Here is a 23992-nt window from a genome sequence, read left to right on the forward strand (position 1 = left end):
AAAGATTTAAAGCTCAAAGTTAATCTTTTTTGGTCACATACTTTTCTTACAGACTCCGTCTCTTTCCTCCGTATGTGTGCGTTTGGTCCTTCAGCCCCCATCTGAGTGCCCTACATCTAAAGCGGTCCGGTCCGATGTTGCCGCCAGCTGCCGTCCGTATCGCTAATTATAGCCTCTGCAGAGCAGGCTCCCAGGGCGAGACCGGGGGTCAGGTTACTCCCTCGCTCTCACATATAGCCCCAGCGCGAAACGCCATCATTTAAGCCTTCTGACAAGGCTCCGAAAACCCACATGGGGCTTTGCTAGATATTTATTCACTTATTTACTCTCCATATTGACCCTCGGCTCGACCAGTCTGGGCACTAAAGAGAAAATATGTTTCCTCCAGATAAAGCGCAGGAAAGACTGGGAGATTTAAAGGTTTAAGGTTTATTGTTGAAGCTGGAGTCAAAGGCACGGAGCGAATGCTCTTGGCTCCTCATCCAGGACACGTTAATCCTGAGTGCTTGAATAAGAGGCAACTGTATTATTGTTTCTTTTTTATTTTATTTTAAAGGGGGAACAAACAAGCATTTTAAATCGTCAAATCCCTATAAAACAAATCAATAGAGGTGCTACATGATTACAATTTTAGCTGCAAAAAACTTCCGTTTTGCAGATAATAAGTCAGGTTAGTTGGAAATGTGTCTGTCAGAGGGGGTAAACATTGATGAAACATCAGCTGTCCTCTGCTCCTGGTTTCCCTGATCGTTAAATGAATAATGAGGTTTGTGTTTTTGAGACAAGCTGCACAGGAGACCTTTATTCTCATCTTTTCTGTCTGTGTCCTGCTTGGATCTCGATCTTTGGCTCCTTTTACGCCAAGTTCTCTTCATCCTCGCTGCTCTCCTTTCAGTATCGCTCCTCTTACCTCTTTATCTCTCTATTTTGGACCCTCGAGGGGCGGTGGCAGGGTTGACTCTCAGTGGGTCGACCTCCCTTCCCCACTGGTTCTCCCTCTCCATTTCCCCCTCTCTCTCTTTAAACAATAAAATCTTAGAAAACCTGACTTCATTTCTTGGGCTTAAATGGCACGCCTCGAGTGCAACATAAAAGAAGAGGGACGTTAAAAGAAAGGAAACTTTCCAACTGGAAGGAAGCCTTTTCATGTCCTCCTGCGGGGACAGTTCTCGTGTATTTTTAGACGCGCCGTGATTCAGCTCCAGACCACTGTTGCTCGCCGGATTTGAGTGCTGCCTTGTCACAACCAAGTGGGGCCAAAACAGGATTTTACAAAGGAGCTACACGCGTGTTTCTATGGTAACGCTGCATTTCCAGGACCACTGAAGGACCAAAAGTTATCAGAAAAGATCCAGCAAAGTCTACAACTATAAGGTACTTGAAATAAGACGCTGGTATAATCAAGCTGATGTGTCTTTACACAGTCCATGCGGTTAGTCTTTATAATTTTTATTTGAAATATCAACAAAAAGCTCATCTTTATGAGCTGCAGGACTATTTGTGCAGCAGTCTAAAGAATATCTAAGTTTTATGATGTATATGTTATTCTCTTTTTAGTTTTGCAGTATTTGTGTGAGACACTAAGGCTCATTTATTATCCCTGATCATTAAAGGTGAAGGCAGCGGGATTATGTTTTTGGCTCTGTCTGTGTGTGTGTGAGTGTGTGTGTCTGATTTAAATGAAACTCTCAGAAAGTAACCATTGGACATGCCTGTACAACTGATAACATGTCAGGCTCTTTCCAATTCAAGATGGCTGCCACAGCTAATCAACATTAGCCAATACAGAAACAGTCAATTTTACAGATATTGAGGGAAAAGTTGGTGCGGTGGTAGTAGCTGAGAGTAATCCTCATCACGGTGTGTAACATCTTTGCTTCAAACTTAGGTATCAGCTGTTACAGTCGACACGGTCTCCCTGTTAGCAAAATATCTCATGAACCATTCAGTGGATTTTAATGGAAACCATTCAAACTGTATTCGCCGGCTGTCCATCTGCACATCGCCAACACAAAAATGGGTCTAACTTACTCAAAATTCCAGATACTGAGGCAAAGTTTATGTGGTAGTAGCTGAAACCTACTCTGAGCACTAACACATCTCACAAGATGTGGTTATGGCGGATGGCTGTGGCAGCCATCTTGAATGAAAACTTTGTCGTGAAAGGGGACGGGCGATATGCATTTCTTCAAGGATTGCAATGCCTTTGATTTATAACTGCATGCACATTCTTTAGACAAGTAAATCAAAAAGTAGAACAAATGGGTTTTTTAGTAGTTTAAATTATTTATGGCTGATGTTTGTACTATAAGTGCTTTATGACTGTGCATCTTCTTTAAAAGATACAGTTCTTTAAAAATGTCTTTTAAACAGGTCTGAGTCTAGATTAGGTAGTCTTTGGTAAAAAGTAAGCTCTTTTAAAAAATATTCTCACAGGATTGCATCAACCAACTGGATCTGTGAAGTACAGCCAGTTGGTAAATCGAACTCTGAGAAGAAGAGCAAGAAAAGCCTGTGGAGTTGTTCTTTTCTCCTCTCTTTTTGGTGATGAAATGTTCCTCTACAAGTGAATCTATCCCATGTGATGTTTTGTGAATTGTTGGTAAAAGCAGACAAGGCTCCAGGAACTGGAGAATGATGTAAAAATATATATATTAAAGAAGGAAATAGAGTAACGCAGACATAAAGTTCAGTAACCCAGTGCAGCAAAAACTTAAGAGACCACAAAACACAAACTGGTCACCCCAGCCAGCTCACCTCAAGAGACACAAAAAGGGCTGTAATTCAGTCAATTGTAGCATAATTGTGCTAAAATTTGGTGCGGTTGTAGCTTAGAGTCATTCATAACACATACTCAGAGAGTGACATCTGTGATATTGAGCATAAAGTTATTTTCAAGGTTTGACCAAAACAGCTACAACTTCCTGGTTTCTCAGTCTGAAACTCTGGCACGAAAGGAGGCGAGCAGTATGCATTCCTTCCAGAAACTCTTTAGGATTTTGTTTTGGTAAAATAAGGAATTTTACCTCCCTTTAAGTAAGTTTTTTTTTTTTTTTAACTGAAACGAGGAGAGAAAAGTGAAGTCACGGAACTCGTAATGACAAAAGTTTACAGCTCAGTGTTCAACTCGCCGGGTGAATCAGCTTTAACCGAGCTGTTGTTTGCCTTTTAGCCGCCCTTAAATGCCAGCTAGTAGTCAGCGCTCGCCTCGTTCTAATTCTGTTCATTCCTCTGGTGTGAGGGAGGCAGCAACAGTTGGTGTCTATGAGTGTGTGTGATGCTCGGCTCTCTACAACGACAACAGGTGGACGATCGGTGCTGGAGGAGAGGGCAGAGAAGGGGGAAAGTCGTCGGCCTAAACTTTGACAGGAAACTATAGAACTTGGAGGAAAAACCGAGGATACTTTAACGATGCAGGTGTCCTCCTCTATCTGCTGCAGGACATGCTGACTGACCCGCAGCCTTCAATCACTTCGAGCACAGTGGCCGTTTTACCCAACGCTGATCAATACGTTGGTTTGACGAATCGTTTTTCCGGGGCTCGGCTTGATCAATTGCGGGCTCTTATATCACGTGCACGGGCGCAGTCGTTGTTGTTCAGCCAATCAATGTTTAGGCGTTTTTGCGTTAGCTGCACAGAAAAAAAAAAAAAAGCACATCGGCTTATGTGTGTGGGGACGGGAGGGGAGGGGAGTGGGGTGGGGTGAATTATGTTAGATTGATTTTACAGTTTGTTCACTGAACGCAGCAACAAAAAGGTCAGCCTGGGAGCAGCTACTAAATCAAAACATGTCAATTCTTTACATTGGAGGCTACAAACACCCTAAATAGTGCGTGCTATACGCTGTACTGTATTTATATATTTATATAGATGGAGGGGCGGGTGGAGAGATGGGTATAATTAGGTTTTCTTAGATATGACCAACAGGCTGGGATGCTTTGTTGCAAAGTTTGTTTTCCTTTTCCTCCAAGCTTCTTAATGCATTGTCTTGCCATGGTGTTCATGCTTGTACCTTAAGGTCTGCCCGGGTAAAAACACGGCGCAGAGAAGAGCACCATTTGTTGCATCTGAGGCTGCAAGAAATACACCAGGCTTAAAGAGATGGTTCAGATCTTTTAACATGGGTGGAAAGGACGTGAACATTTAATATCTTACCTGCTGCAGATAGCTCTTTGAATGACCTATGTTTGAAGAAAGCCTATGTTGTCCACACATTCACCATGCTTGAGAAATTATTAGAAATAGGTGAACTGAAACTATATTTAAAACGTTTTAAGTCTAAATGTGAAACTTGTTAAAAATATGTAGACAAATCACCATGAAAAGCAAACCACAGTCAAAGCAGTACATCACACTCATGTCCCCACTGCTGAAGACAAAATGGGACAAAGCTCTGTGTGTGTTTTTGTCTGTCTTATTAGCAAAATTTCTCATGAACTACTGGACAGGTTTTAATGAAATTCTCAGAAATAAGTCACTGGATGTACTGATTACCTTCTAGAGTCAATCCAGTTCAAGGTAGTTGTTGGAGCTGATCAACATTAACAAACACAGAAACTGAAACAACTGTCGGTTTTACAGATATTGAGCTAAACTTTGGCGTGGTAGTAGCTGAGAGTCACCTTTTATAAATACTTTGAGTTCTAACAAAGGTCACAAAATCTTGCAATATTGCATGAGATTGCTAGGTTTGACAAAACAGCACTCTCTTCTCATCATAAGATGGTTTTAGTCTAATGTTGTGGCATGAAAGGCGGCGGGTGATATGCATTCTTTCATGGACTGCTCAAACTTTAATTATCTCTTTGTATTTGTGGATATTTCACACACAAACGAACAAAGTCAAGCGCTGCGTATCCTAACATTTCCACACATTCATATCAGTGGAGTTCAGTCCCTCCGTCGTGCCTTGATGAAAAGTTTTCTTTGGAGAAGCAATTTGTCTCGCAGTGTTTGCTGTAATCTCCTCTGTCTGCCTTTCTCTCCTGTTCTTCTCTCCCACATTCTTTGCCTCCTGCTCGTCGCCTCCTCGTATTTCTCCTTCTCGCACGAAGAAACAGAACATATTCTAATGAGTCACCAGCATCTGCGTAAATAAACACCGCCCGCGTGTCGGCTTTTAATCATGCTCTTCATATTCCTGCTCGCACAGACTGAGCTTAGACTGCTTTGGCTTAATATATGAGTTTACAGGAAAAGAAATATGTTAATATTATGTCATTTATTACTCTACAACAGCATCATAGGCTTTATAAATACAGGGAAAGTGCACGCTCCACCCCACAAGGCTAGTTCCTGTGGTTTATTTCAGGTCTACCATCAAAAACATTTCTTAAAAACCCATCACAGTCAGTTTTTTTTTTTTTAGGTTTTTATGAAGTGCACTGTTGCCTAACTCTTACAGATTTCACCAACAGATCCTTTCAACAGCAAGGCCAAATAAATGTCACCTTAAAATTTTTCAGAAACAAATTGTTTTATCAGGCAACAAAGACATTTAGTTAATGGAAGGGCTGCATTTTAATTATCGCCTCCAAATGGCTACAACTCAGTCATTTTTACAGATATTGAGCTAACATTTGGTGTGGTAGTAGCTCACAGTCATTAACAACACATACTTCAAGTGCTAACATATTACTTCAATGATTTATTTATTTCACTCGCCTAATTTACAAATGACCATTAATCCAATCAAACTCCAAACAACATCCAGTTAACATACGTATGGCCATGTAACATGAACATTCATCCACAAATGAAACCCAAATACAAATAAACTGCAAACAATGTCATCAATCTTAAATGTTATTTTCCCACGAGATCATATTTTTTTCTATAAAGTTTCTCAAAATGAATAATAGTTCATCGGTTTTTCGTGTCATCATTCATTACGCGAGATCATGCAAGACATTGAATGAGATTGTGTAATGTTTTAAATTCAAGGTTTGAACAAAATAACAACAACTGAGTCCTTTCTCAACACAAGCTGGTTTTAGCCTAAAACTCTGGCATGAAAGGCAGCAGGCAGCTAACTCCTTTAGTGACAGATTCTTAGTAAATTGCACTTTATTTATTTGGCAACAAAAATGTTGTTCGGTTTAGATGGTGGCAGAAGTGCGTTTACGTTTATTACAACAGAAGAGATTTCGTAGCACAATTTCTTTATTACTTTAAATATTAAAACATAGTGTGGACAGCACTGTGTGCCCTTCAAAACTTTATTTGTTTTCTTTAAAAGTATGCGTAGCTCTGAGATAATTAGTGGAAAACATACAATAGCTGCTGAGAAAAGTGTTAAAGAAACCAAGATATTTGCTTTCAGGGTCGTCTTGGCCTGAAGATTACAATTTGTGGACGTGTAAAAATGTTTCTCTTAAAACAACTTCAGCTTTCTCAGTTAAGCTGTTTGGGTTTTTTTCAGTTGAACTTGTCAAAAGTGATTTTTTTGCCGTGTTCCTCCCCCAAAATGAGCTCTCTGTTTCCTCCTTCCAGCTCCGTTCACCAATGACTGGTCAGAGGAGCGGCGTGGAGGCGTCCCCTCCATCCCGGTCCGGCCAGAGGACGTTTGTGGACGAAGTCATTTTGACGTTCACTTCACCAATGGCCTGGCTGCTGGTTGTGGCTCTGATCATCACGTGGTCCGCCGTGGCCATTGTGCTGTTTGATTTGCTTGATTATAAGACTCTAACAGGTAACGCTTTTTATCTTTTTCTTACATGTGCTGTCAACCTGTCCTGAATATTTCACCTTAAATGTCATGTTTGTCAAACTTACTATTATTCTCCTTTCTTGCCCCTAAAGGGACAGTTCAGATCGTTTAAAGTGGGGTAATGTGAAATGAACAACCAGCATCTTACCTGTTGTAGATGGTTCTTTGAGCAGCCTCGCTTTGGAGAAATACAGTTTAATTCTGACTGGATTGATGAGCTCCTGGCTAGTCCGATGCTGAGACCAAACGGGTCCGATCTCAGAAATGTCACAGTGTTTCATGCAAATATAAACCTTTACACCAGTGGTTCTCAAACTTCACATTCAAACATCCAATTTTGATTTCTAGATAAAGTCAAAGGTCCAGAAGAATTGTCAGTAAAGCTTAAATTTGACCAACTTCATCACTTTTCATGCCTCAGCAAATAAAATGTTTTTGTTTTCACACATGAATAAACACATTAAATAAACTAAACTTCAAAATGACTGAGGTAAAAGTTACAGATGCCCTGCCCTGAGAGTTAAAAAGCAAAACAAGCTTGTGTGAAAAATGACACTGACTGCCTTCTGTTAGCTGCCTAAACCTTGGCATGAAAGATCCTGAGTGGCCGATTTAAATCTTAATTTGCAAAGCAGCTGCAATATGAACTTTTTACTACATCCACTGCTGAGAGTGCAGATCGATATGTCAAACAGACAAGGTGAGGACAAAATAAAGACATGTTTCTCTGTCAGTTCATTTTGAAAGCTAGGTCTTGTAAGTCCACTGCGTTTTTCTTTGCACGTTTCGATAACACCTTAGCGATGTGACACAACACCTTCTTCTCTGCTGCCCTAGTTTCTGATAATGACACAGATAAAGGACAGACTCAAGACAGATTGTGATTTAAAGTCGCTGCATTTATTGCCTTTGCTAGTTTGCTACAGCTAGTTTTCGCTGCCTCAGTCGTGTGCTTCGATTCTCACGCCAAGCATACGGACACAGGCTCGTTCGTCCCTCCCTCTCCCTCTCTGTGCACACTCTTAAAGGAGCCACACCCTTCCTATAAACATGCACTTCATTGCATCGTACCACAGCACTGTGGGCAGCTTTACATCAATGGGAATTTCACATTTTGTGGTTATTCTGGCAGAAATGTTATGCGATTCTTGCCAGAAGTGCCTCAGACTTTGCCGGAAACGCCTCAACTAGCTACTGCTGTTCGCAAACAATTATAAGATTCTATGTAAATATCTGTGTAATGCAAAACTGACATTAATGTAATTATGTTCACATGAGCCACTATAACATGTTTTAGATTGGAGCCGTTTAGCAATCCAATCACAATTACACTTAAGCTGAGGTTGAGCTATCTACAACAGGTAGGACATGAACTGTTCATAACCTTTCCATTAAACCCCACTTCAAAGATCTGAACTCTTGCTTTAAAATGCTAATATATTCCATCAAAATGTGATTATAATGTGTGTGTGTGTTTTTTAAAGTTTTTATGTAGCTAATGACAGTTTTCATCCAGCCGGTCACGCATCCATTTTTCATCCAAAAAACCTCTGGGACATTTTTGAAGCAGACTTCAAAAGTGGTCGCGCTCTTTACGAGGGTCGTCATTCTCCACAGCATCCATGTGTCAGGATGTGGGAAACACCCCACCCCTCCTGTGTTTTCCACTGACCTACTGAACACATGCTTTGAAAGTGACCCCCGCCATTTTTTTTTTCTCACTTTCACAAGTTCGGTTCCACTTTAACGTCAACTCCTCTGCCCTTTTGGTTAAAATGTGTGACTCACACACTGCTAGAATGGACTGAAAGGGTGTTAACATTCACACTAATGACACACTCACAGGGTTTGATTACAGCAAAGAGATTTGAGTACGTTTAAAGAAAAAAAAAACTGGCATCACAGACTCTTGTGGATTGTTCCTGCCACGCTGGAGACACCGAGAGTAGATTTTCTTTTCTCGTTTATCTTGTTATCTTCGTTTTACAACTTAATTGTCTTGATTGATCACATTTGTGTGATTGCGCCGTAATTACTTCATAAACACGAGATAACAGAAAATGAATCCCCTTGAGCTTGCAGATCTGTCAGTGATTTATTAAAGCAAATGTAACAATTAAGCTTTGTTCTCCAAACGTATATTTATCCTGTTTGTCTTATGGTGACAATAGACGGTTTTTCAAGTTCTTAACGCCGAAGTTTCTCCAACTGTTAAGACTACTGGCACAGCTGCAAAGACCAGATAGCCTCTAGTGTTCCTGAAAAACCACAAACAGCATCACACGTCAAAAAAAAAAAAAAATTATCAGCACCATTTTTTAAGTCAGAGCGAAGTTCACCGAAAAGTAAAAACAGCTACTGGCTACAGTTCAGAGCCGGAGCTCTGCAGGAGTAGACAGTTAAACTACAACACTGATCTCAGCGCATAAAAGCAGAGCGGTAAAACTTCCTGCATCGAGTGAATGTCCAAAGATTTTTGCTCTCTTTCCCCCTCAGAAATAAGAAGTTTTCTTCTGAGTTTCTGCAGAAAGAGTCACATTCAGGAAATGAGGCCATTTGAGAACCTAATTCAGAAGTGTCATTTCTGAATGAATTTATGTAAATAACAATGTTGTATTTACAGATTTCAGCTCAGTTTAGTTTATTTGTTTAGTGCCAACTCACAACAAAAGTCATCTCAGACTACTGTGCTAAAGAAAAAATACTATTAAGGTCCAGATTTAAAGCCAATTACGTTACATTCACATACAGCACATTATGAAATGCCAGTTAGTTAAAGTTATCTAAGGACGCCAGAAGATTCTTCACCTCGTCACCTTCTCCCATCCTGAGCAGCACACTGACAGTGGAAAGGAACGACTCCTTTATAACAGGAAGAGGGAGGAAAAACACATGTTAAACACATGTTAATGACAGCAATGACTGCAAATACAAACATGGAGAGTAGAGAGAGTAGAGACAGCAGCAGAGTGAGGAAATGTGGTCAGTTTGTCCTCCAGCAGTCTCAGCCTATAGCAGCAGAACTAAGGGAGAGCTCAGGAAACCCAAAACAACTATAACTATAGGATTTATCAAAAAGGAAAGACTTAAGCCTAGTCTCAAAATTTAAACAGGGTGTCAGGCTCACAGACAGAAACTGGATGTTGGTTACACAATAGAGGAGCCTGAGAACTGAAAGCTCTGCCTCCTGTTCTACTTTCAGAACCTCTAGGAACCACAAGTAAACCTGCAGCCTGAGAGCAAAGTTCTTTGTTAGGAACCTATGGAACAAATACATCAACATTAGTTATAGTTTATGTACACGTTAAGCAATTTCACCACAGAACTGGGTCCATTTTGTGAGTTTTTATCTTTCAAATGTGCCATGCAAGTGGCACACAGTTTAAGAAAACAGTTTGTGAGTTTATATTTACAAAAAAATGTTGTTTTATTTCTTTTTATACAGCTAAAGGATCTCTATTGCACTTGTCCATTGTAGATTGATTAAAGGGAAAGTTCAAGTGTTTTAAGTGGGGTTCTGTGGAAAGTTTATGGACCGTTATTATCTTATCTGCCGTAGAAAGCTCTTGAACAACCTCAGTTTGGAGAAACAGATTTAATCTGACTGGACTGATGGGCTCAGAGCTAGACAAAGTGAAACCAAGACTACGTTGAATTGCTGCAGCCTTAAAACAAATCCACTCTCAAAAGTTTCACGTAGTTTCAGCTGATTTTATGAAGTATTTTGCATCACTTGATTATTACAGCAGAAATAATATGAAATTCTTGCCTGAAGTTCCCCAGACTGCATCAGAAGTGCTACATTTAGCTGCTGCTGCCACTGTTTGGATTTGCAAAAAACTCATATAATTCTATGTAAATAATCATGTAATGCAAAATTGATGTAAATGTTTTGAAAACAAAGTTTGCGCAGACCTTTATAAAAATTTTGGAATTGTGTCAAAATGGCAGCAGTCCCCTTTAGTTTCGGCCTCGCTTAGACTAGCCGTTAGCTCGTCATTTCTGTCAGATTTAAACTCTATTTCTCCAGACTGAGATTGTTGAGAGCTACCTGCAGCAGGTGAGATAATAACTGCCCACAAACCTTTCCACAGAATCCCATCTTAGAGAATCTGAATAATTACCTGAAAGGACAGCGAAGCCTTAGTGAGTTCACTCAGGATGAATATGTTCTTCATTTTCCAGCTTGATTTCACCAAGCGTTATTTTACACACTAAGGAATCAATCCCGGGTGTAATCCAGTGTAATCCGTGTAGTTTACTGTCTGATAACGACCTTTCTACCAGTTCTACTCAAGCACGTCCTCCTCCGGTCCCACTGCCTCACCAGCCGTGTTTCTGGATTATCCTACAGGGACAGTCCTGACAAACTCACCTCTCTTCACTCTCCTTTTCTTTTCTCTTCACCCTCCACCCAATCACAACCTCCTCATCCTCATGCTGTCAATCACCTGCCATCCCATCCAAAGACTACACATCATACTGTGACGACCCCGTGTGTTTATCACCCGGTAAACCAACCACTAAAGCACAGCCTGGCCTCGCCGCCTGCATGGGGAGTGTGCTGCATGTCTAAGAACGCCGCGGCCCGCATTTCACTTCGAACGGGCCTTTTTTAAAAAGATAAATCAACGCCTAATCAGGACAAAAACTGCTGCCTCTTCACAACATCTGCCATGAGGTTTTTGTCCCATAAGTCGTAAAGCACAAAGTGGTGCTCTATAAAAAAGATTACGAACAATTAATGTCTTCCCTGTTTTAAACAACCTTAATTTGGAAAGAAAAGAGTTTCATTTGGACCAAATTGACAAGCTAACGTCTGGCCCAAGTGCGGCCAAGACCAAAGTGGATTGCTGGGGTCTCAAAACAACTCAAATTTCAAAAATGTTATAGTGTTTCACGTAAACACGGTTATATAAATCTACACACACAGTACATCGGTTAGTTGCTGGTGCAAATAGTGACACAATGCTTTAGCAGCTTGATGTGCTTTTAGCAGTTGTATCATAATATTTCTGCCAGAATAATCATGTAATGTGAAGTTAATGATGTTTAAAAGGTTTATAAAATAATCATGTTGACTACTGTGAAAGAGTTGAGACTGAAATCATTTTAAGACAACAGCAATCCTCTCTGGACTTGGTCTCATTCAGCACATTAATCTGGTTAGAATTTAGCTCCATTTTTTAAAAACTAATTGATAAATTTTACTGAAGCGTTGACGTATCTTTTAAACCTTGGTAGATTTACTTTTTTACCAGAATATTTGCTCTGGTTTGTTGTAAAATTTGAACTGCATTCTATGTGAGTTTCTCTTCTACAGATGGATGATAAATTGAAGGTAAAAGCAACATAAAGATGTTTTTTTTTAATTTTATTTTTTAAACCACAAACCTCCAGAACAGCCTTAGTGCATCACATCACATCATCATCTCGCTGGCATTCGAGAGGGACTTTCCAAAATGTCTCAAAACGTTTGTGAGGGTTCTCAAGTTAGCAGGGTCTCGCTTTCCCGTCGCTGAAAACTCGAGCATGTCGAAAAAGTCTCAGAGTCATCTCTGGCGTCAGGAACTCGTCTTGAAGCCTCCTTAGTTTAGTTTTCGTGAGTTAGAAAGGGCGAAAAATGTCAGACAACTTTGGGAACCAAGCTGTGACTGATTAGAGATAAAAAACAAAAAGAAATTGGAATCGAATTGAGATGTAATTAAGACACTTTGTGATTAAACTGTGACAAACAAAAATGCACACCGTTTGCAGGAATTGTCACGCTAATGTCCCTATTCATCGGCAGTTACATGGGTACCAAAACGAGTTGTAAATTCAGAGAAATTCCACCTATAAATCTGCGTATTTTCTTGCAATTTTGTGCCTCCATCCAGTCGCCAAGAGTCGCAGCTCAGTGAGATATCAGATCCAGTAAAACACGATGAAAATATTGATGAAGAGTGTCCTTGATGTCCACAATCCCCCAAGATGGCAGCTTTGAGATGCAGTGATTGAAAAGGGCAAATATTTCTCACAATTTTCCATTTATAAAGTCCTTATTTTCTTGTGTGGCAACGATTTCTCGTTATGTTTTCCCATCCATTTGTTCAGTAGCTTTTAATTTGTCACCTATCCTTTCAGTCAGGTCTTTGGGTGCACGATGAATCAACACCTGATGTTTTTTTGTTTTTTTTTAAACGGTGCAGGGCAGCATGTGGGTGTTTTATATGTTCGCTTCTGTTCCTCCCAGCTGACAAAGAAGCCTCCTCCTGGCTTTTGTTTTCCACAGCTAATCTGTAAACCCGACAGGATTGTTAACGATAATCACCTGAGCGTTTAACAGCCAAAAAGAAAACTTCTGGGAGAAGACGACGCTCACCTGTTACTTATTCCTAACGGAGGAAAATCAATGAGCGCCACTCATCTTCTGTTTAAGTCGAGGAAACGTCTTTGTTTTCAGGGTTAAGTGATTTGAGAGGGAAATGCAAACGAAAGGCAAATGTCCTCTGTGCGTTGTCATTATCTTCCATTTTCTGAGGCAAATATTTGCAAGGTGACAGAGACAAAGTGCTGTGCTGCATCTTTAATCACATGGCTGCTTTTTTTTCTTTCCTCCTCCACAAAACATTTCTGTAAAAAAGAACCGTGTGGGTGTATTGGAAAATAACAAGGGCACATTAGGGAAACCGTGCAGCTATAGCTTTTAATGATGGCTCAGGGATTCTTATTTGTTTCGCAGCGAGTACGAAATGTCTTTTATTAACGATTGTTTTTAATTCCGTTCTTTTACAACCTGAAGGCTTTGGGGTGCCTCAGTAGTCGTGAAAACAGAAAATAAAATAAAGTTTGTAGGCGCGCGCGCGTGTGTGTGGGGAGAATGGAAATGTAAAGGCGGGAACACACGAACCGGCAGAGACAAACTGTGGAGGGAAAAACACCGTAATTCAGAGGAAGACTGAGCAGACGGAAATGGAAGAGGTGGAGAAGAGACTACACCTCACCGCGATGAGATCAGTCACCTTTTGAAGACTGTCTTTTTTTCTTTGAGATCCAAAAAAAGGGGAGATTTTGAACACAAATATTTTCCTTTATAAGTGGGGAAAGCTTAGATTGTGACAGATGGAAACCATGGACAGATGGTTATTAAGATGGAATCAGCCTCCATGAAGGACAGAAAGACACTTAGCTTCTCTCAGATCTGTTTATTGAAACTATGGCGCTTCACGCTTTTTATTATCGCCCGCCAATGACAGTGAAAGGGCGACTGTGTTTTTGCCCATGTCTGTTTGTGTTCACTTTATCTGTGATGCAAGCAAAATAACTCATGAACCACTGGACAGATTTTAATGAACCTCTTAGAGACTAATTATTGGAAGTACATCTACAACTGATTAACTTTTTGAATCAAGATGGCCACCACAGCTAGTCAACCTTAGCCAGCGCAAAAAAAGGCTATAATTCAGTTAATTTTACAGATGCTGAGCTTAAATTTGGTGTGGTAGTTGTTGAGGTTGTGTAAAGTCAGACTCAGGAATGCAGACTGGCGAAATGAACTTGAGGAAAATAAACTTAAAGATTTAGTAATGAGGCTGAGGTGGCAACAAACTATAGAAAAACTCATGGCACTGAAGAGACAAACACAAGAAACGCTAAGCAGTGCATGTAAGCAACAAGGATCCACCAATGAGAGGTGGTGGCTGACCAGATATAAGGACTGAGGCTGATGAAGGGATTGGAAACAAGTGACTAATTACAAACAAGGAGCAGGTGTAGGTGAGGCAGGCTGATGTGGAGAAATACTGACTGAACACACAAGGAGCAGAGCTAAACACAAGACTAACACAGTATAAAACATGACAACAAAAAGGAAAAAAACCCTAACAATACAAACCCTGACAGTAGTAGCTGAGCATTATCTTCAACATGTACTCCAACCTCTAGAGATTGTTCTTAAAACCGTCTGTTAGTAAAATACTGTATCTCATGAACCACTGGATAGGTTTTAATTAAACCCTTTCTGGTATTCTAACTCATTATTGGTTGAAGTCAACCCAATTCAAGATGGCCCCCACAGCTAATCAGTCTTAGCCAACACATAAAATGGCAACTGAGTTAAATTTACAACACATCTGGAAAGGTCTCACACTGTCACGTGAGATTTAAAGTCCCATCTTTATTCCTTGTCGTTTGATTCTAGCAGAGTTTGAGTTGCTATACTGCTGATAGTTTTATGATGTAATTTTGTACTTCATTTAGTATCTAATTGGTTTATTGGTTAAATTGTAAAGCACTTTGGTCAACTTTAAACTGACATTAAAAGTCATTTATAAGGTCTGACCAAAACGGCTCCAACTCTGTCTCTTTCTAACATAAGATGATTTTTGGCAGGCGATATGCATTCCTTTTTGGAAAGCCAGGCCTTTAATTCTTTAAAGCTTTGAAATTTCAGGATTTCTTGGATTTCTATTTTACATTTACTTCTTTTTTTTTGTCTTTATGGTCTTTTATGGTTTGGGAGTTTCTTTTAAACCAAAAACTGAAAGGAAAAAATAAATAAATAAAAATTAAGGACAGGTTGGGAAAATCAGGAAGAGCAAAAGAGACATGAGATGGAGGACATCAAAACAAATATAAAATTGTGAGACAAACTAGATTTAAAGACACAACAGTGTCAGGATGGAGCATGGCGAACCCAGAACGCAGACTCATAATAGTAAAAATAAAAATTTATTTTTTCTTAAACAAAAGAACAAGAAAACAAAAAGCTGACGTGGCAGCAAAACATTAAATGTAACAAAAATACAAACTAATACAAAAGGGCGAGGTGAGGCAAGGTGAGGTGAGGGACAAGGGACATAGGACAAGGGACAAGGGACATTCCAGGGACAAACCAAAGTCAATGAACCAGCGAGGGAATGGAGGAAGTGACCGGGTTTTAAAGACAGAGGAATAATTATGAGAAGTGGGCACAGGTGAGTAATTACAAGTGTAGGCAGGTGGAGATGGGCATGGCAAGTAAACAAGTGCAGACAGAGGAGTGAATGATGAAAGAACACAGAAGACAGAAACAATACAAAGACTAAACATGAAAACAATAACTCAAAATGCAAAAGAAATCACAAAGAAAAAAACAACAAAAACCCGTATCCTGACAAACAGAGGGGAAAGGAGACCTGCTTAAAGGGACAGCAAGAGACTGAGGACGGGCAACAGCAATGAAATGAGCAAAGGTGGTTCCCCAAGGTGAAACTTTAACCTTTCAATCCTGGTTTACCTGGCAGAACGTGTGCGGTGCCAATCAAAGAAATGTCAACGCATTAATCAGCTGTTTGTGAGGCTCCATTAGCCGGAGTAACTCCTCCACACTGGGAGGGAAACAGGCAAAAAGCATCTTCCATCTGGCAGAGGGAAAATTAAAGGGATCCACAGAGAAAATCAAAACAATGCATTTAGCACTTTAGAAGCAACACACACACACACACACACACACGTGATGAATTTACCAATTCAGATTCTTCCCTCAGAGAGAAACAGGCAGAACAGCAGCAGCGTAGCAACACTATGTGATCACAGTTTGTTTTAAAAGGGTTTGCGGCTAAAAAGCAGCTATTATTTTACACCTACGCACTAAAGTAAAAACTACTATCTTGCCTGTCTCAGATAGATGATAGCAGTTCAGCTGAAAGTCATACTTTTCGCTCCATTATTTCAGCTACAGATGAAATTACCCCCAGAATACACTGTAAAAAAAAAAGAAAACGCCACGGTCAGGAGAAGTGGGGAGTGAAACATTTGAACAACAGCAAAACAATCCCATGATTTTATGTTTTTTTTAATGCAGTTTAAATTAAAAGAAAAATGCATCATGAATTCATTTGTTCATTTTCTTACAAAAAAAATGTAATTATTTCAATGTATCTCCAATTTCTATTAAAATAAGATTATAAACCTAATTTTGAAATCAGTAAGATATTTTATGCCATTATTCTAAATTTAAAACTAATCTGACTCACCCCTATATCAGGATGGTTCGACCCAGGCTCCACTCCTGTCAATCACTGTCACCATGGAAACGTCAACAATGGAAGCTTGGTTGAAGCGGCTCCAAAGTGCAAAAGAAATTTCAATATTCAAATACAGATTTAAAGCAAATAGTTTATGTAAATTAAGCTTTTTTCCTCAAGAATTATTTATTTATCTATAAATAATTTAACTTTTTCTATTTTTAAAAAGAAATGGGCATGTCAGGTCGGTGATTATTAATTGATTATTAGTTGCAAAGTTGAATAAATCATGACACATCACTGTGTTGTTACATCATTTTTTTTACAAAACAATTTTTTTGTGCTGTTCAGGAGGTACAGGGCTGAAAAAAGGCAAAGAACTGCTGCTATAAAACATTTTCCTTTCCGTTTTCTGGTGTTGAACACCATGACTTCATATTTTCCATGAATATATTTATTGCCTCTTCAGAAGAAATGCATGAATGAAACATGTTTTGCACATAAAATCTCACGCGATCACATGAACATGTTGAAAATGTTCCCAAATCGCATGGAAACGTGCAAAACATGCATTCCGGGTTTAAATTTAACAAGATTTCACAGGTAGAATCAGGTGATTTCGACATATTCAGTTCATGTGTTCTTTTCTGTGAGGGTGATTATAATTCATTCATTCACTGAGTTACTTATTTAGTTGTACTTTAGGGCAGAAAGGTCTGGAAGCCAATAGCAGCTGACATCGGGTGGAAAACAAAACCAAAACTGACAGTTCAGACAGCCAAGCAGAGTAAATTTAAGTCACAAATGACATCAGTGATTAGCAGCAGCTTGCAATTAACTGTGTGTAATTAAACATCTTAAAGGAGGACACCAAAGATTTAAACAATTTGTGTAATAACTTCTCAAATCAATCTTTTTAAACATTAATAAGAATAATTCCTTCTAGATGTTCTGCAGCTGTTATCTCAGAAAGCCAAAACATCCATCAGAATGGTCATCTTGTTGAATAAAAGAGTTAAAAGATCAAGTTAAGAAACATATTTTCTCTTTTAACACTGGTTTACATTGGCTGATGACAGATCTATGATTGGTTCTTAATTAAAATTGGTACTAAGATTTTTTAATGTCTGATTCACTAAACATCTGTATTTCACACTCCTGTTATGGAAAAATCAGTGAGAGATTGCCTGATATCTATACAGACAATGTCAGAGGAACAGGTAAAAATTCTTCACATTTTGTTTGTGTTGTTCCTAAACACAGCACAAAAAGTCAGGAAACGTGTGTTTGGATGATTGTTTCTTTGTTGTAACAATGCTTCTTGGCAATAAACCTTCTACTGTTAGAAAGTGTTTATTTTCAATTAAATGGAGCCACATTTGTTAGAAAAATGAACAGCACAGTTGAATTTGCTTGCCAAATCTTATCAGCCAAACAGCTTATTCTGCTATTGACTCTTGTTTTCAGCGGCAATCCTATACCTCCATAGGCTGAGGCAGAACTCAATCCTCCAAGATGGCAACGGTAGCCCCCACAGAGTGGAGTTTACCAGAAACTTCCTGCATATTTCTGGAGTGGAGAGGATGAAATGTCCTGCCTGCAGTCCTGACCTGAACCCCACTGAACACCTGCGGGATCAGCTTGGGTTGTGCTGTTTGTTCCAGAGCGACCGACACAACCACACTGGCTGATTTACAGCAAACACTGATTGAAGAATGGGACACCGTCCCACAGCAGGGTGTGATGAGGAGGAGGAGCTGGGCTGTTGTGGCTGTGTATGGTTCTTCCACATGCTACCAAAGCCCCTGTCTGTTCAATGAATAAATTGTTAAATTGCCAATATGTCCTGTTTCTCCAGACCTCAATCATCCAATCTAATAAATGACACCAAGCAAGAGTCATTAGCAGAAAAAGCTGTTTGGTGTTTCAGGTTTCCTCAGTATCCGATTCAATCAGTATCCGACCAGCTCTATTTGGTTTTGACAGGGAAGATTTGTCAAGTGTTTCATGGGCGCAACCCACAAACTCGACTCTGCTGCTCAACCCACAAATGCATTTTCCTAACAAATGTGGTTCCATTTAGTGGGAAATAAACAGGCTTTCTAACAGTGTTAGATTTATTTCCGAGAAGCATTGTTACAACAAAGAAATGATCAACCAAACACAAATTTCCTGACTTTCTGTGCAAAGTATACCTTGCTGTGTTTTACCTCAGCGTGTTTTCTGCAGCACGGACTAACATGTTTGAAAAGAGAGGTTTGTTTGTGATGTTTTCCTTTCATTATATTATTTGCATGAGAATGGCAAAACTCTGAAGATCGGCTGCCACACGTTGCTGGGAATGATTGAAAACAAGAAAACACGCTGTAAAATGTATTTATTGCCGTGTGACTCTGGTTGTAACTTTCCTCTCTATCATTTATGTTTTCCCTCTGTCTGCCCTCTTATTTCTTTGTTCCTCTCAGCAACATGTGCTTCATACCACACCGTCTCGTTTCATTTTTAATGCCGTGTTTGTGTGTTTCTCCTGCTCAGGTCTCCCTCCCCTACCCGCCATCGGCAAGAGAGGTTTGAAGACTCGAGGCGAGTCGAAACACACGGCGTTCACTCACTAATAAAACACTCGAGTTATCCAATGTTATACAGCCCTTTTCTTCTCAGGCGTCCTGCTGTGAATAAAACCGAGACGTTGAGCATTATAATGATCCAAATTACAGTTTAACAGCTGCACGGAGGGAAGAAAATTTTAGCTGCACACGGATTTTACTGTGTAATACTGTATCTCTGACTAAAGGCTTGAAAACAGAATCAAATAACTGAGGCTGCAAAAAGAATTCAGTTCATGCCTTTACTGTATAAAGACGGACCACAGAAGTCGAAATATTCAACACCACACAGACACGCTGATAAATAAGTGCATTTTTCTGCAGCTGGATTAAGTATTTTAAATATATCGTTAGCAATTTGAGCAGGAATTTAAAAAGAGAGAGATTTCTGTGGAGTAAAGAAAGAAAGTAATTGCAGACTCATAACATGGCACTCTGACAGATATTTGGAGCATTTTTAAGGTCTGTGAAATTGCAGCAGTGGGTCTTAAAGTAAATCAAGGTTCAGATTTTCCTTCGGCACAGGCAGACTGCAACGTTAAAGGCACTCTGGGTTAAACTGGACTCTGTGGGAAAAGAAAGATAAGAAAGATTTACACAGCTAAATGCGTTTAGATTAAAATGCAGGAAAAAAAAAAATCATAACCAAACAGTGAAACAAAGAGTGGGGGTGTTTTTTGTTGGTACGCCATTCAGTAGATATACAGATTTAAGCCATAAACAAGGTTACAACAAATACCTGCCATGGTTGCTGGTTTATGTTGTGAATTTAGGACTTACACCTCTGCTAGGCAACCAACTGCGTGTTTTGATGTAGTGTAGCAACTGCATCATTAAATGGTTTGTTATTTATGTTTCAATTTATTATTTAGCCTTTATTTAAACAGAATAAAAAATCGGGGGAGAATAAAACTCTCTTTTATAAGAGCTCCGGGGCCAACACAGGCAGCATTTCAATCAGAAGTAAAAAACAAAACGCCCACAACAACATATATATACAGTCTTTTTATATTATAAAGAAAGATAACAGTGGATCAAATGAAGAAAAAAAACATAAAATTATGAAAATAACTATTTGTCAATACACAGTTTGAAGCAACATGTTCTCACCTCCAATTTACTCATAACTTCTTTCAGTTTATATTTCAAAAAGTGCTTTCTCATCTGCTGGATTTGTCAATTTAGAGGCTAAAAGAAAGTTGTGCAGTCTTTGGAGCAAAGGCCGTATCTTTCCATACACATTAAATAATAGACTTTAAAATATTCCCATTGATCTATAGATCACTGAACGGCTCTGTACTTAGTATACTAAAGACTTGTTATCATTATCAATATCATTATATCAACCGTTCTGTTGGGTAGAATTGCTTTTGACCTGATTGATGTTTTTATCTCTGTATTTCTATATCTGATTTGTACCTGATTGTTGTTTAGGTTATACATCACTGACTGACTTACAGATTGTTAGTTTATTCAAATTACCTGTTATAGTCATACCAATCATACTATTAGCTAAAACTACTCATTACTCTGTTATAGTTATCTTATCTCTGTATTCCAAATGCTTCCTCTTAGAGGAAAGTTTATTGTATTAGCTAACATTTACCTGATTGATGTTTTTCTGTATTTCTGTATCTGATTCTGTTGTTGTTTCTGTGTTGTAAAGCACTTTGGATCACCTTGCTGCTGAAAAGTGCTGTGTAAATAAATTTCACTTCACTTCACTTCACATGTGGGTCAGTTAGGCCAGAAAAGAAAGAATAAAAATTGACCAAGATTCACTTTTTCAATGCAAATGTACCAGTTTATGAACAGACAAAGCCCACAATCCAATCAAAACGTAGATTACTCAGTAAGACTTTTAAGGTTTTTAATGAACTACAAAGATACCTGCATGACTTGGTCTGAAAGGTAAGGCAAGTGAAATATTACATGTAACAGATAAGTAACTGATCTAAATTAAATGCTGAAACATCCCTGTTCTGTTGTTTTTGCATTAGGAACAACCTCTAAACCAGAATCTGCTCAGTATTTGAGCTTGTTGTAGGATGTAAAGATGTTTTTAATGTTTTGGTGCAAAGCAATACGTCACAGTGTCATCGGTGTAAGCTAAAACCTGTCTTTTTTAAACCTGATTGTGTTGTTTTGATTTGTAAAATAAGCTACTTTTTTGTGATGCGTGTTCAATGAGAAGAAATTTTAATAAAAGAAATCAAAGAAGTGATGAAGCAGTTGTTAAACTGTGAGCTATTTTATTTTTTAGTAAATCTAATGGTCCCATAGCAGTTCTGTCTTAATGCTGATCATGAGCTGAAAGAAATATGCAGTTGGGACTAAGCACTCATTAAATCTAAAAGAAATTAAATAGTAGTTTCAAAAGAAACAGCTAAACATAGAATAAAAAAGTTAAAAAAAGGTAACTAGGACAAACTAAAAGCGCCCACTAACAGTCTCAAAAATGCACGTTACAAAATATTTAGTTCAACGCCCATTTTTATGAAAGAAAAACAACATTAAAGTTCTGTATTTATTCTATTTCAGCTGGAGTTCGTTCAGTAAAACCAAGCCCTGCTGGGATCCCTGGTGATGTCACAGCTCAGGAGAGCTCTGATTGGCTGGAGATGATTTGGATGTTTATAGCCAGTCTGGTGGCGCCGGATGAGGAAGAGGAAGGTATTCACCACCTAACTGAAACCCTCACATGTAAGAAAACATTTCTCACAGTAATTACCCATCAAATAATCACAATTAATGCCCTAAAACTCACATCACTCAACGCTCACTGACTAACAGAGTTTGTCTGAAAATTAACAAGATAGTTATTGGGATAAAGTGTGATGAAGTTAATATACCCTTTAAACGCCTGCTCTAACACTCAGTTATAATGATTATCTAAAGGTCATGCTAATTGTGTTTTAAATGTTTGTTTTATTTAATGTTATTTCAATTAGTTTGCTTCTTTCTGGCTGTATGTTACTCTGGGTGACTAATTGAGCTTAAGTGAACAAAAGGAAAATTATTCTTTCACTCACGGTATAAGCAATTTCGCTACGACTGGTAAACATTTCACATATAAAAAACTTTTTTTTCTGTGAGAGAATAATAATCAGTCGTCTATCATATGCATCGTTTCTGAACAGCCTTGTGTTTGTTTGTTTGTTTGTTTTTAGCTTTCCACTCAGAGGAACTCTGAGGCAGAGGAGCTGGGGGATAAAAATGACAAGAACGGATAAAGATATGTTTAGGGAAAACGGGAAAAAGGAGGATGAAACAGTTTGAAATTATCTGAAATCGTATGACACGAGTGGAAAAGAAAATATGTGGCATCAGATCACGTCAGAGTAATGTTTGTTTCTGTCTCTTAGCAGTAATTTGTTCAATAAAAGATTGAAATTGAAAGCCTTGCTTTTCTGTCTGAGTTTGGAGTTTTAATTGGATTTAAAAGGGCCTGCTTTAGTTCTGTTCACTGCCTTTGAAGGCTATTGTTAAGAAGTGGTTTGACATAAATAAAGCGAACTGCGTGTGTTTACCTAGAATCAGCACGCTCACCGTTGTATGCCACCCGACCTTGACTCTTCTCCCTGCAGGAGGTGGGAACGTGGGGCTGAAGCGTCCTGTTGTTTTCTAACTGAGCCCCAGGAGCCAAGTCTCGACCATGAGGCGCCCTCCAGCAAAGACCAACTCCCACCCCACACCTCCCAGGGCTTGCTCCAGGAGGGTGCGTCGGGTTTCCTGTTCCGGGTGATGTTGCCTGTTGCATGTGGTCCTCCTCTCCAGTCTGAATCCTCCCCTCGAGTCCTGCTTTCCAAAGCCAAACACCTCCAGCAACATGGCTTAGGGGTGAGGTCTCAGGGTCTCGACTCTGGTTTTTACGGATGATGTGGTTCTGTTGGCGTCTTGAAGCCATGACCTTCATCGTGCACTGAGCCAGTTTGCAGCAGAGTGCGAAGCGGCTGGGATGAGTCAGCTCCTCTAAGTCTGAGGTTATTAACCGGAAAACTTCGGAATGCTCCTTCTGGATCAGGGAGGAGTTCAAGCACCTGGGAATCTTGATCACAAGTGATGGTAGGATGGAGTTGGAGATGGACTGACAGATCGGGGCCTCATCAGCAGTAATGAGGGTGTTGCTCCAGACTGTTGAGATGAAGAAAGAGTTTAAGCTCACTGTCCATCTTCACACCCAGATTTGTTGCTGAGTCACCCAGGTGACGTGTTAAAGATCCCAGATCAGCACGAACTTCAGAAGCACCACTGGGCCCAAACAACACAACCTCTGTTTTTTGTTCATTCAGATGTAAAACGTTCACTGACATCCATGTCTTGATTTCTCCAACGCAGGCCAGTAGTTGGTCATGATCGAAATAGAACGTGATGCTAGATACAAGCGAGCTCCCTCCTTAGGATCACCAAACTTAGCCTTAGGGATAAGTTTAGGAACTTGGAGAAGAGCTGCTGCTCCTCAGAAGGAGTCAGCTGAGGTGGTTGATCAGGATGCCACCTGGGCACCTCCCTCTGGAGGCTTACCAAGCCGAGGAGACAGGAGGGATTATATATCCTCTCTGGCCCAAGAACTCCTTGGGATCCCCCAGGAGGAACTGGAGAGTGTTTCTGGGACAGAGATGTCTGGATTTCCCTCCTGGACCTGTTGCTCCTGCGACCAGACAACGAATAAGCATCAGAAAATGAA

At 39.6% G+C, this 23992-nt stretch overlaps 1 protein-coding gene across 4 annotated transcripts; it reads left to right on the top strand.

Annotated features, from left to right (window-relative positions):
* The first annotated feature begins 944 nt into the window (after nt 1–944).
* On the top strand, nt 945–22709 carry trdn (triadin). Of its 4 annotated transcripts, none has more exons than XM_017409034.3 (6): nt 945–1374; nt 6494–6692; nt 11180–11221; nt 19235–19282; nt 21847–21978; nt 22476–22709. In XM_017409034.3, exons 2-6 carry the CDS (start codon nt 6506–6508, stop codon nt 22496–22498), a joined length of 432 nt encoding a protein of 143 aa, XP_017264523.1. In that variant the 5' UTR covers nt 945–1374; nt 6494–6505; the 3' UTR covers nt 22499–22709. The 4 variants fall into 4 exon arrangements, with proteins under 4 accessions (XP_017264523.1, XP_024860122.1, XP_017264524.1 ...); XM_017409033.3 differs by having other exon boundaries at nt 949–1374; nt 21847–22008; nt 22476–22704; XM_017409035.3 differs by lacking the exon at nt 11180–11221 and having other exon boundaries at nt 946–1374; nt 21847–22008; nt 22476–22704.
* Nucleotides 22710–23992: the final 1283 nt, after the last annotated feature.

The sequence above is a fragment of the Kryptolebias marmoratus genome, linkage group LG19, assembly GCF_001649575.2.
Source record: "Kryptolebias marmoratus isolate JLee-2015 linkage group LG19, ASM164957v2, whole genome shotgun sequence".
Classification (NCBI taxonomy): Eukaryota; Metazoa; Chordata; class Actinopteri; order Cyprinodontiformes; family Rivulidae; genus Kryptolebias; species Kryptolebias marmoratus.

What these genes read in the sequence shown, in the direction of transcription:
- trdn (XM_017409033.3), top strand. Translation starts at nt 6,506, where the DNA reads ATGACTGGTCAGAGGAGCGGCGTGGAGGCGTCCCCTCCATCCCGGTCC. An exon ending in TGATTATAAGACTCTAACAG is followed by an intron (nt 6,693 to 11,179) that starts GTAACGCTTTTT and finishes TCCCATCCAAAG; the next exon opens with ACTACACATCATACTGTGAC. An exon ending in GAGAGGTTTGAAGACTCGAG is followed by an intron (nt 19,283 to 21,846) that starts GCGAGTCGAAAC and finishes ATTCTATTTCAG; the next exon opens with CTGGAGTTCGTTCAGTAAAA.